Source organism: Cheilinus undulatus, linkage group 5 (genome assembly GCF_018320785.1).
Source record: "Cheilinus undulatus linkage group 5, ASM1832078v1, whole genome shotgun sequence".
Lineage (NCBI taxonomy): Eukaryota > Metazoa > Chordata > Actinopteri > Labriformes > Labridae > Cheilinus > Cheilinus undulatus.
The window spans coordinates 42,238,213-42,255,665 of NC_054869.1; the positions used below are offsets into that span (position 1 = coordinate 42,238,213).

The 17,453-nt window shown below is 39.4% G+C and overlaps 1 protein-coding gene across 2 annotated transcripts in view; it reads right to left on the reverse strand.

Annotated features, from left to right (window-relative positions):
- Positions 1-17,453, reverse strand: part of si:ch73-72b7.1 (netrin receptor UNC5C) — a 403,146-nt gene that overhangs the window by 38,228 nt on the left and 347,465 nt on the right. For both annotated transcript variants that reach the window (XM_041788199.1, XM_041788198.1), the window contains 2 exons: positions 11,351-11,542; positions 1,109-1,326 (listed from right to left, as the gene is read on the reverse strand). In XM_041788199.1, coding sequence (XP_041644133.1) covers positions 1,109-1,326; positions 11,351-11,542 — 410 coding nt within the window. The remainder of the gene's footprint in view (positions 1-1,108; positions 1,327-11,350; positions 11,543-17,453) is intronic.

The window sequence follows — 17,453 nt, forward strand, 5'->3', positions numbered from 1 at the left end:
CAGCAAAGGTGGCATCCACCACAGCACCATGCTTGAAGTCACTGAGCTCTTCAGAATGAGCCAGTTTGTATCACAAATGTTTGCAGATAGAGACTGCATGGTACAGTGCTTGACTTTATACACCTGTGGCTACAGGTCTGATGAGATACCTGAATTCATTAATTAACAGAGTTGGCCAAATTCTGTTGACCATAGTGTATTTCTAAGTGCACTAAAGCCAATACTGATACCTTTCATATGCAACTTTATTTTATTTTTCATCCAATCTTTTTTTCCCATGATAAAAATGCCAAATCTCTCCTTATTAGGGCTGAACTGTTCATCTTATTATCTTTATATGAAAAAAAAGACAAACAACATCTAATTCTATGTTAATGACAGATTAATTATCAAATATAGATATACAGTTATAAAAACTTGAAGTTAACCTCTTTGGATTACATATGGAATTGAAATGACCGTAAAACAAGCTTCTGTTGCCTTTTTCAGAGCTACGTTCAACAATGTAACAGCCTCCCAACAGACAGTGAGCCTTGTAGTGCATCAAATGAAGCTTTAAACAGGCAAATTTGGATATTTTTCTAGTTAAAGAACAGTTTTGCTGGCTGTTTTTTCTGAGATTGTCCCGACAAACTCATTCTTCTCAAGCACAAAAAATTAAACTAGCTGTGGTTCAGACCTAAAACTTAAATCCTTAAAACAAAATAAAAAGGAAAGAGTAGGAAAACAAGGAAAAAACTTCAAGTGAGACAGGTCTGTTGGTTCTGATTAAAACTAAAAAAATACACCTTATATGGTAAAGCACTTTGGTGCATTAATTACATGTACATTTAGGCAATAATCTACTAATACTGGTATCATGTAGATTACTACACATCCTTAATTTAAGCCTTTAAAGACTTTACTTAAAAAAAAAATCCAGCAGTATCAAATTGGATTGGACACAACCCATTTCTGATGTGCCATATAAAGGTCCTATGGTGCATGCTTCTTTACCTCTGCTGGATAATTTGTACACTACATGTATCTGGTTATGTTCAAAAAAGAAAATAAAGATCTTACTGAAGATGCAGAGGTCTGAAAAATGTATGTATCAAATTTGTATTACCTTAGGAGACAGTTTGGATGTGAAGTCTCCCCCAAGGTCGTCCTGCGGTGTCACCAGGCCTGAGGAGTTGTAGACTTTGATCTTCAAGTTGGGCAGAGGGTCCAGGAGAGGGGAGTTGGTCATCGGGATTTTATCTGAAACATCATGGAGGGCGTACACGGGGCCGCGGTACATGGCAGCTGCATTTGTCAAGTCTGGAGGCGCAGTGAGGAGATCAGCTGCAGGGAGAAAGAGAGGAAGATCAGTAACAGCCCAGCTTCTTGGAGATGCCAAATTAGCTCATATTTTACCCTCACACTGCATGTGAATGAATGTATGAGTACTTGTGTAGTGTATAATGTATTATATCCTCTGTGTTGAACCATAATCTGCTGAACTGTCTCTGAACATGTAAAGGAAAATAATACAACTTCTTCACAGAATATATAAAGTATATAAAAAAACAATTTTTAAGGAGGATAACATGGGAAAACCCACTGAAGAGTATCCACACTTGAAATGGACTCACTGCTCTTTTTAACTTCACTAATTGCCTGTAAAATATTCCCAACCATCCTCTTAATAAAGCATTAAAGAGTATCTGTGTGCATCTACCCTGGAAATACTAAAAAATGCCTTTTAAACCTCATGGACAGGGCTGGAGGGGGAGGAATCCAATACCTTCAGGTACTTTACATCAGCCACAACACCACACTTTATGCTTTTGCTAAAATGTCATAATCATCTAAGGTAGATTTACCATGAGCTACATGAGAGTGAAACCATGGTATAAACTCCTTTTTTATACCTACACTAAAGAAACTCCTAAAGTGACTCGTGGCTGCAGTTTGAAACAAAAGCTGTGGATCGTAGATCAGTGAGCAGGAATAATGCGAGTTAAACAAGAGGGATTGTGCTGATAAGGTTTTAGTGTCTGCAGTGATATATTACAGTACATGGGGGCATGACCTGGATCAAGGACTGCTGCATGCAGACATATGCTTCATCCAAACATCCTTATTTTCTCCTGTATAATAAAAAAGTTTTAAGTCTTCCTTTAAACTTTTCAGACACTTTTGGCTGACTCTGACTTCACCCCGACAATCATAGAATCTGTCACACTTGAATAAGTCTCTGTTTCTAAAATGCTCACAATTTCATGATATAAATCTAACTGTCAAACCATGCTGTATATGCTTAACATAAAATGAGTCAGGTGATAATTAGACCTGTTAAGACTGCTCTGTGTGGGTTCACTTAATTACAAGTCTTCCTTATGCTCCTTTGTTCAGTCTTGTTGCTCTTATTACTCCTCCTATCATTGTGCATTGCAAAACCTCCAAATCTTAGCAAGTTTATTTTTACAATTTCTAATCAAAGTATCACATTACACTTGCTGTATGCAAAATTCTGCCTGAAATGCTGGATAAACATCTTATTTTGAGATATAAAAGTGAAATATACGGCCTATATTGCTTGTAATCATTAAAAATGTTGTTTTGCGACATAAAATAACAATCAAAATCAACTGAGTTTAACAAGTCTATTTAGCTGCTGCCAGTTTGACTCATGACAAGTATCCCAGGCTTTACTTTTTCTTTGTAACATTATCTGATGACATCCAAAGGCAGAAGATAATGCATCATCTCCTATGGTAAACATTTACTGTAAGCTCAGACTTCCAGGTCAAGGCTCAGCACAGAAACTGAGGAGAATGCCGAGAGTGTCTAATGAGAAACTGACACTAGACACTCCCTGTGCCTCTTTGGCAGTGTCTACTGGCCATAAACCACATGATCACTTAACCAGCCCATTGGTGTTGTTACCCTATTGGCTGGCATATACTTTTATGTGGATGTATCTAAATGGTTCCATTTATGTAATTTGGGATCATATTGATTTTTTTTCACTTTTTTCTGTTTTAATACTCCCCTGTTTAAATGTTTGCAATGTGGTTCTTGATGACCCTGATGAAGGGCACAAGCCAAAACACATGGGTCTAATAAAGTTGTTCTCTAAACTACAAGTGTTGCTGGGGATTTCTGCCATCTTCAAGACTTTCTTCATCCTCCATGCACCTTGGAAATTGGTGAGGTTGTGCCAGAATTACCCGCTTCAGCACAATGCAGTCAGGTAAGTAATGTTTTCCCAAAGTCTGTCAAAGTCTGGTCAATTTCAACATTAAACACCATAACCATTATAGAAGTAAATATATGCAGGAGTGATGTTTACATGCGTTTTAAAAATCCAGTTTTGGTCAGACTAACATTATGAGTTAACTTCTTCTAACTGCATGTGAACTTAGAGAATGAGTTAACTAGTTTATTTTGTCTGACAGACAGTTTTCCTCACTTTCTTGGACAGATGCTGCAGCAGAGTTCTCTCTATTGTATCAATAATACATTTGGCAATTTTAACAAAGTAAATCCTACATGGCTTGTCTACTTTACTAGGGCTAATCAAGGCGCTGTGCTCCATGCAACCAAATAAGACGACTAACTCCCTGATTTTCAAAGACACTTGTGTAGAGCTTGCCAAAGCCCTTTTCTTAATTTAACAAAACCTACTCTAAAGGAAGACAAACACAAGAGTGTGCCCCTGCTCTGCACAGAAATCCAGTCCAACAAATATCCGAGATCTAATTGGGAAAGGGATCACAGGAAGGCCGGTTACCTACTGAGAACAGATCCAGATTTGTTCGCACCAGGCCCAGTTTTTTTGGGCGTAGAGCCTGAATTCCTGTTGTTTGCTCCACCAGGCCATCTATTCTAATTTTAAAATCCCTCATTATCACACTCACAAACACACACGCACACACACATCTGTCAGCTATCACTCTCTTCTGCTCTCTATCACCAGGCTGTTTAGCCTTAAAGCCAGCGGGTATTCCTGCCAAATCATCCCTGCTGAAATTTAATTAACAGCTAGCGGAAGCCACAGAGAGAGGGAGAGAGAGAGAGAGAGAGACAGAGAGAGAGAGGGATGGACATAATTCTTCATTAATAGTAATCGAAGATGTTCCCTCAGCGCAGAGTGACAAGCATCCTAATGCCTTCCTGATAAAATGTCACCCAATCTCCGCTCTGCAAAAGCATTCACTATATACACACACAAGACTAAGCGCACCTCTGCACAAATGCAATTACTTTCACCCACTGTGTACCAATTTACTTAGCATCCTTTCTGACCTCACTACCCTGCTTTTAACAGTAGGTCGTCATTTATATTTCAATTTGCCCAAAAAAACTGACCACGTCAGCATATTCCTCCTGTTAAAGGTTTATTAAGGTGCACAGATTTGTGAAGATGTCTGTCAGCTATATTAACACAAAATATCTTGTTTTAGACTCATTTGTGTCATCATAAACCATCAAACCCAACTTAAATCTTGTCCGCTTGCAAAGACTGTAATCTCTGATAATCTTCTTAGTCTTGATTCTGGAAAAATTTCTGTTCAATGAGTGGTGACTTACAGTCGAGTTCATCCATGGCTGTGTTTGTATTTGTTTTGTTTTTCATTAAATACATATCTGATGAGTCAATTTTTACATATTGACATAAAATACAAGCATAGAGGCAATGACGAGATCTTCTTAGTTTTCATGGACTCCATGGGTTCATTCAAGTCAAAGTCACCAGTAAACATGACCACTTATGCCTCCATCTGAAGGGCAAAATATCAGCCAAATGGAGAGTAGATGGCGTTGATGACATGTCTCGACCACAGGTCATCCCTCTGAGCTGAACTAATGTCACTGTTAATTAATGATATCAAATGTTGGGTGACCCAAAGATTTTTACAATTAAATTACTTAAAATCCGAAGTGATTTTATTCAACCACCAAAACCCACAGATTCCTCAGATCCAAAGTTCCCTCGGTCCACTGTCCACAAACATCACCACCACAGCTAGAAACTTAGGAGTTACTTTTGACACAAACCTCACCTTTGAAAAACACATAGAAACAGTTGTACGGTCCGGTCCTGCTTCTTCCACATTAGAACAATCTCAAAAATCAAACCCATCCTGCCCCCCTGCTGATCTGGAAAAAATCATACACGCCCTCATATTCTCCCACTTGGGCTACTGTAACTCTCTTCTCTCTGGCATCTCCAAAAAAATCCCTGTCCCGCCTCCAACTGGTCCAGAACACAGCAGCTAGGCTTTTAACTGGTTTTAACAGACAGCATCACATCACACCTATCCTTGCTTCCCTCCACTGGCTTCCTGTCACTTTTAGAATTGATTTTAAGATTTTACTCATCACTTTTAAAGCTCTCAGGGGTTTAGCTCCAGGTTATATTACTGAGATGCTAACCCCTTATGAGCCTTCATGCAGCCTTAGATCCTTAGGCGGGGGGCTCCTGGTCATTCCAAAGTCGAGACTCAAATCTAAAGGAGACAGGGCATTTGCTATCAGGGGCCCTCGACTTTGGAATGACCTGCCCGAGGAGATAAGGCTAGCAGATTCAGTAATATCTTTTAAATCACTCCTTCAAACTCACTTTTATAGAATTGCTTTTATGTGACACTTCCTTTAACCTATTTTTATTTTCACTCTTTTACTTATTTTGCTGTTCTTACCCCTTTTAATCCTTGACCTTTACATACATTGCAACCCCAGTATCTTCTATTTTCAATGTTTAACCTGTTCCTTCTTTTCTATCTGCTTTTATTCTTCTTATTTTTGTTTAATTGCTGATGATGTGATGTTGTCATCTTAATTTTGTGTATACAGTTTTACATTCATTTGGATGGAAGGAGACCTTGGGGAAGACCCAGAATACACTGGAGAGATTATATATTTTGACCTGTCTGGGGGAATACCTCAGTTCCAGCAGAAGCAGTTGAAAAGTGTTGCTGGGGAGAGGGATGTCTGCGTTGACTTGCTCAGCCTGCTACCACTGTGACCCAGCCACGTTATTTTTTAAATTAATTTTTGTATTCTTACTTGCACTTTTACAAATTTTTTACCCCATAACCTGGTAATTTTTGCCCAACTTTTGGGTCAAAACTTGACAAGTCAAGCCCATAACTGCACCCCACTGAGTTGAAATAACTCAGGGTTGGGTTGGTCCTTTTTGGACCCAGAGTTGGGTTAGCAATAATTTCACCAGCAACAGCAATGGCTGCTGCTGGTGAAATTATTAGCACAGATGTAGCCATAGTACACTCTTAAAACTGCTGGGTTAAAAATAACACAACTTAATCCTGCCCATAGCTACAGCATTGTTCTCCTTGAATGACTTTTATTGGTTTGGTCTATTCTCAGACATGAAGTCTGGCCAGTCCATCTGCTTTGCAAGGTTAAAACAAAATATTAGAATTTCAAGCCAGCAATCGAAATGTGATTGATCAAGACTAAGTGCAGCGTTTAATTGCAACTTTGGGAAAAAATATAAATTACTTGACTGCCCTTTTGCCTTGGTCCAATGGGAGAAGCTGAAATCCAACATTACTCATCTTCTATAACAGAGTAAGCCTTCCTTACTGATCAGCAGCTGAGACTTTCTACTCAGCCTCTTGGACCATTTTACATATTTGTCCAGATTTTTTCTGTTTTGTTAGAAAGACAGATTCTTCAACCATATGGCACCAAGCAAAGATAAGACACAAAAAGTGATGATGATGTCTTCAAAGTTGTGGCATTGTGGAGAGGGACAGTTTTGCTCGAATTAGTTGAATCAAAAATCCTGCAGTTTGGATCTGCATGCATGAGTATTTTTTCCTCCACTTCCCAACTTGACATGTGCATTTTGGTTGTAACTAACTCAAATAAATAAATTTTCTGTGGTTGATAATCTTTTGAACCACCAAACCGTCAAATGTGGACTTCAGGACTCAGCCTGATTAACTTGTCAGTCTACACCATATTATTCACAGGACTGAAATTTTGGAGCTGTCTGAGTACACACTTATTTTATTTTTTAGACATTCTGCTACATGGATTTTTTCTGTTGCCAGCTTTATTGATTTTTCAAACTTTCTTATGCTAAGAGTTTGTTCTGCGATTGTGATAAAGATTCTTCCAGCAAAAGTCAAAAGGTCATAGCATCAGTCGACAGCTCCTCGCCTCATCCACACTTCCCAGCTAATCTCAGCGTTTTCTTGTAAGTGATCCAACGCGTGAACACAAGTGCAGGCGGCGTGCTTATGCTGTCTCTTCCCAAAGACAGACAGTGAGAAATGACAACACAGACAGGCCGGAGTGAAAGATGGCTCCACTGTTACAGGAAGACAAACAGGGAGGGAGCGTCTGCTGCTGAAGGAGTCACTGTGACGGGAGAGATGGAGACACAGCAAGGAGGGGAACGAAGGAGATGAAGGGAGGAAGGATGCCGATAAACAGGAAATGTGGAGAGGAGAAGAAGAAAGAGAGAGACAGAGGAGGAGAATGACAGACAGAGACTCCTTGATGGAGGAAAGCTGTCTGTGGTGGAGACAGAGATGAATCTAGAAGAGTGAAGACTGACAGCAGGAGGATGAGGGAGAAAATAAAGTGATGACAGAGCCAAAGCTTAAAAGTAAACAGAGCAGCCAGGTACAGTTACATCAAAATATGTATCTGCTCTTTATTTATCTGTTGTGCCCATTTTAAGAGACACAAAACAAGTTCTCTCAGAGAGCGTATGATGATACTTGATTCTGAGTTCCTCTTGAACAGGCGGTGTAGCCTCAGCCTGTGTGCTCTTCAGGAAAGTTCCCAGAAGTCCTCGGAGTAATGTTTGAGTGCAGAGCTCTGACACTCTCACCCTTTGTCCATAGGGTAATCTTTTTCCTTGAGCTTTTTGTCACTTTACTTTTTCTGTGATCTTTGTTCTTTACAGGTAAAATCACTGATGATCACTTAAGAGCACCTGCAAATGAGATGCTGTTTAAAAGCCCTGGTGCCAAAGGCTATTAACAGGGGCTGCTCCCTATTTGGTCTCTTTAATAAAATGATTTCATGCTTGTCTTGTGTTTTAGTAACTGTTTGGTGATTTATGGTAATATTGGGCGGTAATTCAGAGAATGGCAGAGAACTTTAGTTTGGGACAAGAAGAGATTTCTGTATAGAGAGACGCTACACACACACAAAAGAAAGCCTACCTACTGAACCTACTCAATAAAACTGAGGTTAAACTTTGCACCTAGTTTAACTGAGTAAATACTAACCAACATTTGGCGTACATGGTACCTTAAATTAACAACTTTAATACACTCAAATGAAGAGGGTAAATATCTCTTTAAACATCAAAACAGATTTTACAACTTATAACTTAATAAAAATTAGGAATAGTTACTGAGCATCACAGTGTGAGAAAAACACAATATGGGAACTCTGACTTAGAAAGGGCTTAGCACACCTGTCATGTGGAAGTCACACCGCTTTCCACAGAAAGAATGTCACTTACTGAGTTAGTAACTTCACTCAGGGTGCAAAAGTAGAAGCAACTCTAACACCCGTAACATGCAAAAAAAAATCTTCAGTGATTACTGCAAAGAAGATATCAGCACACATTTAAGCATTTTCTTTAGACTTCAAGACAAAAAGTATGATACCGAAGGGCATTATGGGAAAAATCTGACTATGTTTTTTTATTTAGTGCAGTTTTTTTTCTCAACGTAGCACCTATATTTCCAATGACTGATTGATAGAAATTTTATTTCCACCTTTTTTGATCAAATCAACCACCTTAAAGTGAGTCTTCCAGCGTCCAATTAAAAGAAGAGTTTCTGGAGTACTTTCAGTTTTTAAGTTACACCCATTAACAGTGCACATGCTGGTGCAATGTCTACAACATCACACAAAACTTCAGCGCTATCTATCTGCAGTCCATGAGTAGAGATGAGGTGGCATCCCTTTACTCAATACAGATACTGTAGATACCAAGGATTACTTGGAAAATCTCCCTGAAAATCTGCAGCCTGCATCAGGATTTTTGGTGTAAAAGTCAGATTTCTGAAAATAATATTAAAGTGTTAAATTTCATTTTGTCAGACCAATTAATCCAACATCTTCCTTAGGAGAAAAACAAGCAATAATGCATGCATTTCTTGCAGTATAGTGTTTTTTTTGGGTACAAAGTTTTTTTGTGTTGCAACAGCTACTGTTAAAAACAGATAATATACTGTGGATTAAATGTACCCCCTATAAAAAGCTATCATGCTAACTGTGTTTCTTTAAGTATAATTTTTGATTGGATATTATTTACAACCTACAAAAACATTTTTTATTTCAAAATTCTAAAGGTTGTCCTGCTAATGACTGTGTCAACCACTCAAAGTGCAAAAAAACAAACAAACAAAAAAACCAAAAAAAACCAAACATTCTTAAGCTACTTCAGTGTCCTGAACATAGTGGCACATTCAGGCAAAATAATCAAAAATAGTTTTTCATGATTTAGCTCATTAAACTCTGATCTTGCCTGTGTTTTCTTGGCCGATGGTCATCTAGTCTTGCTGACTGAGACATGGAAGTCTGTCTATTTTTACAGATGTGGGTTGCATGGCTCAATTCAGTAAAAAGAGCTTTGGCTCCCAAACCACTCTAAATTTGGAACCATTTTGACTTTTTGAGTGCATATTAAATAACAACAAAAAATGGTGAAATCTGGCACTCAAACGAGAGCTAGCAACTGAAACTGAAACCCTGTTAAAGCCAGCCTCTTAGCTCAACACTCTTTAGTCTCCCTGCATCTAGCTGGACAAAGCTAGACTTGGAGGCCTGCTGGACTGAGTAATTTGTGATACTGATTGCCTACAGGCCATAGAAATTTGTTAAAACATGGTAAAAATCACTAGTTTTCTGAAGATAATTGCAGCTTGCAGGTCAGATGAGAGCTTTAACTTACTAACTTTTCTCTGTCCCAATTCATTCCTAAGTTCTTCACTTCCTGCGCCCCATCTGGCTTTTGCTCATCATCGAGTCAGGTGACTGCAAACAACCTACACTGTATACCAGGGCTATTCAATTTCAAATTAAACTGGGCCAAACTTCAAAATCATGAAATGTAGCTGGGCCAGACATGTCCGGCACCCAGTAAGCAGCTGGTAATATCAAATTTCAAACCAATACAGATCAACTTGATGAAAAATATGCACTTTTAATTCATAGTCTAGCATAGTAAATTTGGCAACAAGACAAAAGCACATCAAAAATTGAATAAAACACAACAACAGAGCTGTATTTGAACATAAACTGTGGTAGTAGAAATGTTTTTTTCCCCTTAATTTGCACAGTTATAGCTACAGTTGAAAAGGACATGGTTGTTTATACTCGATATGTTGGGGCTTCTTCTGTCAGTATAGAGACGCTACACACACACAAAAGAAAGCCTACCTACTGAATCTACTCAATAAAATTGAGGTTAAACTTTGCACCTAGTTTAACTGAGTAAATACTAACCAACATTTGGCGTACATGGTACCTTAAATTAAGACCTTCAACGCGTGAACACGAGTGCAGGCGGCGTGCTTATGCTGTCTCTTCCCAAAGACAGACAGTGAGAAATGACAACACAGACAGGCTGGAGAGAAAGATGGCTCCACTGTCAGCATCACTAGCCAAGCCTCAAAACATCACAGTGCATTGTAGGTAAACTACACGGCTAGGCTACGCAGAGTGTTGCATTCACGGTCTGTGGGAATTTATGAAAAGTTGCTATCTGCATCTCTGACATGACCAAAGTCTGCACCATCTGGGGGTTGGTTCTGGGATGCATGTGGCCCCCGGGCCGCTATTTGAACGGACCTGCCGTATACCGTGGTATTTATAAATAGTCACTGTATACCTTTAACTATTGTCATGAAAAGATCAGCTGTCTAACACATTTCCAATAAAGACCCTGAGAGTGTGTGCCCATTTCCAGCAACAGCACTACTGCCTGTATTTGAAGATGAGATCCATCTCTCATACTGAAATGAATGGAAGTTATGTAGACAATGTATGTATTTATGTATTTTATATGATGTGTATAGCATGTGTGGACCTCTTTTGCAAAAAAAAATGCCACTTGGGGATAAAAAAGACTTTCTTAACTGATCTCATCTAGCTAAAAGCTATATAAACTCTGCGTTGCTGCTGAGGATGTTGTCTCATTTCTTTTATCCCTAATTGTCACTGCATTGCAAACTTTAGCATGATCAAAGACAGAGAAACAGCAGCTTTAAAACTGATGTAAAGTTAGTCTTAAAATCAAGTATCAGTGCTTCGATCTGAGTTGAACTCTCTGGTTTCCGTCCACCCTGGATTAAGTGTGATCCTGTTTAACATTCCTTACCTGATCTGGCGGTTTTTATATTAACAGACTGGAAGCCTCCGTTCAGCGCCGAGGTGTCAATGATGTCTGAGTCAAAGTCACGGTGGGTCTTTCGGTAGACAAAAAGTGCCACGATGACGGAGATGACCAGACACATGATGACTGCGATGACAATGCCCACGTAGAGCGCTACGTCGTCTGTGCTCGGAGCAGCTGGAGAGAACACAAAGAGAGAGAGATGGATGAATAACACTAAACTTAACAGGAGGAAAAAGTTAAAAACTACTGACTATAAAGAATGCACAGCACAGACTTCAGGTTAAGTTTAGCCAAAACAGTGTGACCTGCAGTGAGAGTGGTGAATCCTGCCACTTCCATATTAACAGGTGGGACATGTGCCGAATCTTAACCTCAAAATACACAACAAATACTCTTTCTTAAACCCAGTCTCTCTTGCTATTGCCAAATATGACAATGCTGATGTGTCTCCGGCAGTGCCTTTAGCTCAACAGTGTGTCTCCTGCAGTAAAAATCCCAGTCATTGTCTCCACAGTGGGTTCTATTATTAGCCACAGAGTTGCAGACTTAGAAAGGCTTTCTCTTCCTTGGTTTAAATGTTGTTCAACAGTTTCATTTCGACCTTATACCAGGTATCAGATGCGAAGGACACTCTCTATAGGTTCATTTCAAGTCAAACTTTTAAATTGCCCTCCAGCTTTTGTAACATCAGTATTTGTCTAGACTGAGGCAGCGAGACACAGGAACACCTTTCAGAAACAGAAAAGAGCAGCATCACCTTTAAAATCACCGTTAATTATTTCACAAAAGTTCCTCCAGCCTTTTTCAATCCGACTTTAATGGCGTTTCAGTGAGAACCAGGAGGGGTTTCTGTTCACTATCTGTGTTTTCAGGCTGGAAAAGAGACTAAGAAAATTTTAACTGATGAGAGAGGTGGAGCAGAGCTGAGCTTAAGTACGAAAAGGAGGGAAAATGAAGAAGTGAAAGAGGATATGCAAGGAATTGAAGACAGGTTAGAGAAAAAGGAGAAAGAGTGGTGGATAAGAAGAGTGGAGAAAGAAAAGGAAAGGAAAGGAAAGGAAAGGAAAATGGGGAGAGGCGGGGACAGGACAGCAAAGGAAAGGTCAGTAAAGGAAAGAGAAGGGAACGGAAGGAAAGTGGGAAGAAGTAGGGAAAGGAAAGGAAAGGAAAGGAAAGGAAAAAGAATGGTTAGGAAATAAAGGAAAGAAAAGGGAGAAGAAATAAGAAAGAGATAGGAAAGGAAAAGAAAGCACAGAAAGGGACAGAAAAGGAAAGCAAGTGAAATGAAAGGAAAGGGGGAGAGGTAAGTAAAGGAAACAAAGTAAAAGGAAAGGACCAGAAAGGAAAGGAAAGGAAAGGAAAGGGAAGGTGGAAGAAGACCAAGGTAGGGAAAGGAAGGAAAAGGAATGGTGTACCCTGCCTCTCGCCCAATGCCAGTGATCCCCAATGGGATAAGTGGTATAGAAAATGAATGGATGGATGAAACGAAAGGAAAGGGAAAGAAAAGAAAGGAACAGAAAGGACAAGAAAGGAAAAAGAAAGGAAAGAGCACCAGTGGAAGGAAAGCAAAGAAAAGGAAGGATTAGATAAGAAAGGAATGGAAAGGAAAGTGAGGAAAAATGAAGGGATGAGAAAGAAAGAGGGACAAGGTAAGGAAAGTTAAGAAAAGAAAAGTGAGAGGATCAGAAAGGGTAAAGAGGTGAGAGATGAAAGGAAAGGAAAGGAAAACAGATGTTAAAAGATGAGATGAGTGAAAAGGAAACAAGAATGTAGAAGACAAATGAATCAGAACAGAGGTAAAAAAAAAGATATAATGACAGTAATGAAGGGTAAGAAAACAGAGCAGCAGCAGCAGCAATAGATGAAGAAGAAGAAGAAGAAGAAGAAGAAGAAGAAGAAGAAAACGAAGAAAAGCTCCTGATGTTCAAAGCAGCCAAACAAATGTACACATTTTACATGAAAGTTCCTGTGAAACTTTTTCTGAGGAGTCTCATGCTGAAAGCACTGCTCATATAATCATGTCCTCTATAGCTGGTAGGAGGGGATTTGTCTGCAGCTATTAAGAAGAAAAAGACAGAAAAGTATAGGAACGCTCCCTTTAATCCACCCTTAAAAATGAGAGGCTGATAACAGGCTTTTAGCTCCAAACAGCCTGAGTCATTTGCTGAAGGATTCGCTGCATGTTGTCACAGTCCAGAAAGTATGAACCTGATTATGCATGAAAGAAGCCTTTGATGAGGCAGGCGAACACTGACGCTCACATTTCCTTAAACATGACACATTTGCAGAGGAGAGGTCAGTCTTCATGGTGTTAACTACTAATTCACCACTAGAGGGAGCTGGGAACCACTTTTGGGGCCTCTGGGGAGCTGAGATTTGGAGACCAAAGCATGTACACCTTGATAAAGCAGGAGACTGATAGAAAACAGGAGACTGAGTCAATAGAACTGCATATAATGACCATTTTCTGACCAGTGTGACACATTTTCTTTGTAGAGTGGAATCAAGAATACACTCTTGGGATGCTGGAATGATTTTTTGTGCCCTGCATCTGAATTAGTCAGATTTGAAAGTGGCTCAAATCTGATTAGAAAAGATGATGATGTGACTTGTGCTGTTAAAACTGTCTTTAATAAATCCGATGTGAGCCACATATAAGCAACGCCTGGGGTGTGAACACAGCCCTTGAGATTACCTTTCATTCTCAGGTGTTGAACCCCTATGGGTCTGGTCATATTCATTCACAAAGTCCCCTTTTGATGATGTTATAAAAGATTGCTGTGAAATCCCAAATGTCCTGACTTCACTGCGGCAGAGAGTTGCCCTGTTATCAAGGTCTTTGCTCTTGCCAGGGGGTAACCGAATTGGATAATCCTCTTTAATACCAACGCTCTGATCTTAATTATGATCATCATCATCATCCTCATCTATTCAGGGGAATCTTTATCTCCTTTCTTCTTTAACTTGAAGGTCTTAAACTTCAGAAAAGTGTCAAGCAGACATAAAAATCTCTTTTAAACTTGCTTTTCTCCAAAGTTATTTTTCTTTAGTGGGTTTTGGGACACTTTGGGAGAAGCTAACTAGGCTCCTGTTCCGAATATAAAAGTGCATATGTGTACAGATTGTTTCATATTTCATACCAGTGGGCTTTAAAGTCCTTACTTTATATCCCATCTCTCTCTGATCTCCCTCTCCCTCCATAACTCACACTCACTCCGTCTCCATCTGTTTGATTTGTAGATGAATGAAACATCATGTCCCATTAGAGCTTCCACCTGCCTGAGTAACCTACATAGAACTGCAGGAAAGCAAATGCTGGCTTTCGAATTTATCCACACTTTCTTCTTTGATGATGTTAGTTTTCTGTCCTGATTTTCATTGTTATTACAGAGTGCAAAGAAAACGTTGACAACAATCATGTTTTTGACAGTCTCATTTATCTGTTGTATCATCACTCTTCCATTATAAAAGAAATGAAGAAATTTTACTCCAGTTAACTTTGCTCTCAGTTTACAGGAATTAAACATTTAATACAAAAATATACAAAACTAAAAAGGTATAAAAAAGAACTGAATATGTACAAGCTCCTGTAGTTACTTATTCTGGTATATACAAGTCTATGTACACTGATAATATGGTTGCAAGATGTGCACAGGGTGCAGGGATGCTGACTAGACATGATCATAGTATAAAATATGCAAAAATGTGGGCAGATTTACCAGAGGAAGAGTCGGATCATTAAAGAGAGTTGAATGGTGCAAATGTGGATAAGAAGTAAGGACTTTTACCAAAGAGTGTCTTCATACAGCATTTAAACCACAGGAAACATAATAATTACTCAAAGCATGTGAGCACAGTAAATCGAGTAAAATATAAATTAGTAATAGGATGGGCAAATAGAGTAACAAGGGCAACTTTAGATATAAGGTGAGGCTTTTGCTACAGTGAGTAGAGAGTAACAGAGTAACTCTGTGACTGTTGAGTGTAGGGATGGGTACAGAATTCGGTACTTTTATAGGTAGTGACTGAATTCCATCAGTACTCTCCAGTACCGATTCACGTAAAATCAAATGGTACCATAACCTGAGACACCAGAAAGCTTCAACAGGAAACGTTTGAGAAAAGGCAGAGGCTTTGAAAATCCTCAGAGTATAATTGGGTGAACATTCCATCTGTCACTTCTCTACAGGCCAATCAGAGCAACAAAGCATGTGACATAGCCGCTAGCAAGCTGCCCGTGCGCAACTACTGAGGAATAACGCAAAACATGGCAACTGTAGAGATGTAAGTACTCGACTTTTGTCGTTTTTGAAAAGAAAACAACTCACTGCTGTTCTTTGTTCTTCTTTTAACGAAGAAATTTCATCAAGTTCTGATTAAACTGGTGCTTTAGCAGCATCCACGCCAATCTCTTCCTCCATAATTGCACCAGCTCTTGCTGCTGCTTGTTTATGTCGCGACTCTGCTGCGCCTGAAAGTACTGCCCCTCGTAGCTGATTGGTCCTGTCACTTTCTAACCGGGCCCAAATAGTTCAGATGGGAGCTATGCAAGATGGATTCGCCAGTGAGAAACAAGGAAACGGGCGTATCCATCTGCTTTGCAAGGTTAATGGTACCATGTTTCAGTACCTAAACACATCCTTCTGACTGCAATAGAGTGGAAGAGTAGTCAATTTTCCATGCTGGAACCGACCTCAGCATTGCACTCACAAGAGTAATGACGTCGGTGGCAGCTAACTGATCAACAAAACGAGCATGGCTGATAGGAAGCGGTCGAAGGTAGCGCTCCACTTTTCAAAATATGATGCAGGTTAGGCTGCAATATTTGTGACATGAAGTTAAAGGTTTACAACTGCAAAACTTTAATCTGAGGAAGCGGTGTGGTGATTAATGACCCAGATCAGCTCCCGCTGTTTCCTGCTTGTTCGCCCCGCCCCCCGTACTGAATCCTCACTTTAAACACCATGATTCGCCAGTTTATCATGTGGATATCAACCATGGAAGTATACTAGATAAAGGGATACGTTTGTTCCCTCACTCACCTAACAGACACTGGATGAAGACACGGTGCGGACTGCCTAGTGTAAGTGCGTGTCCTAAAAGTTGCTCTTCATCTCTCTAACTTGGCACAGCTGGTGCCGTATGAAGCACTCTGTCAGGATGGATTCAGAGTGATTTTGAAGGAGTGACAGAGCCACATGCTCTTCCTCACTGCTTATCTTCATCACATAAAACAATTTGCCAATTTCTATCAATTTTATTTGCAGTAGATACAAATTTAACATAACGGACCCAGTGTACACAATTCAGGCGTTTGACGTTTTTTCGTATTAAGGCTCAGATATGCTTCTGCATGGACGGGCACATGATTGATTGATGAGTGAGGAGCAGACTCTGCTCTTACCAGGGAAAGATGACATCTTAGTTTTGTTGGAAAAAGAACTGCATGAGGAAAGAAGATGTGCAGTACACACAGTTCACAGTAGAGGAAGTAGTTAGTTTACTTTCATTTGTTATACTTTCACTGGTAAAATGTATACCTTTATTAATTCATTTAGTTATTTTGACTCCATACTCTATTGTTCATTTGTTTTAAACTTATTCTCCCTCTTTGGACCTCAGTGCACATTTTTCCAAGAGGGGAAATTAGAGGATTAGGGGGCAGTGGGGCTGGGTTTTAATTTGTGCAATATAAAGAAAAACAGTGGGTAGTTATAGGAGTTTAGGTTTTCCATGTTGAGTTTTTTGAAAAAACACGTGTGATGTTACATTACAAATGGTGTTTGATGCTGTTTTGATATATTTTATTGTGTTTTGATATTGAGAAATTAAAATCTAAAATTCAGAAGATTTGAGGTAATATAACATTTATTGTTGCATATTATTCACACACAAAAGTACTGAAAATGGGCACGGTTGTTTACTGGTACCGGCTCACAGCAGTGCTGTTCTGCTGTAATATGCAGGTCAATTCAACTGGATTACTCTTTCCAAATGTGTGGGCTGCAGACCCTTGCTGGGCCCTGAAGGTGCTGAAGATGGCCTTTGATTTAATTTACAATAAACAATAACTATTAAATTGAAA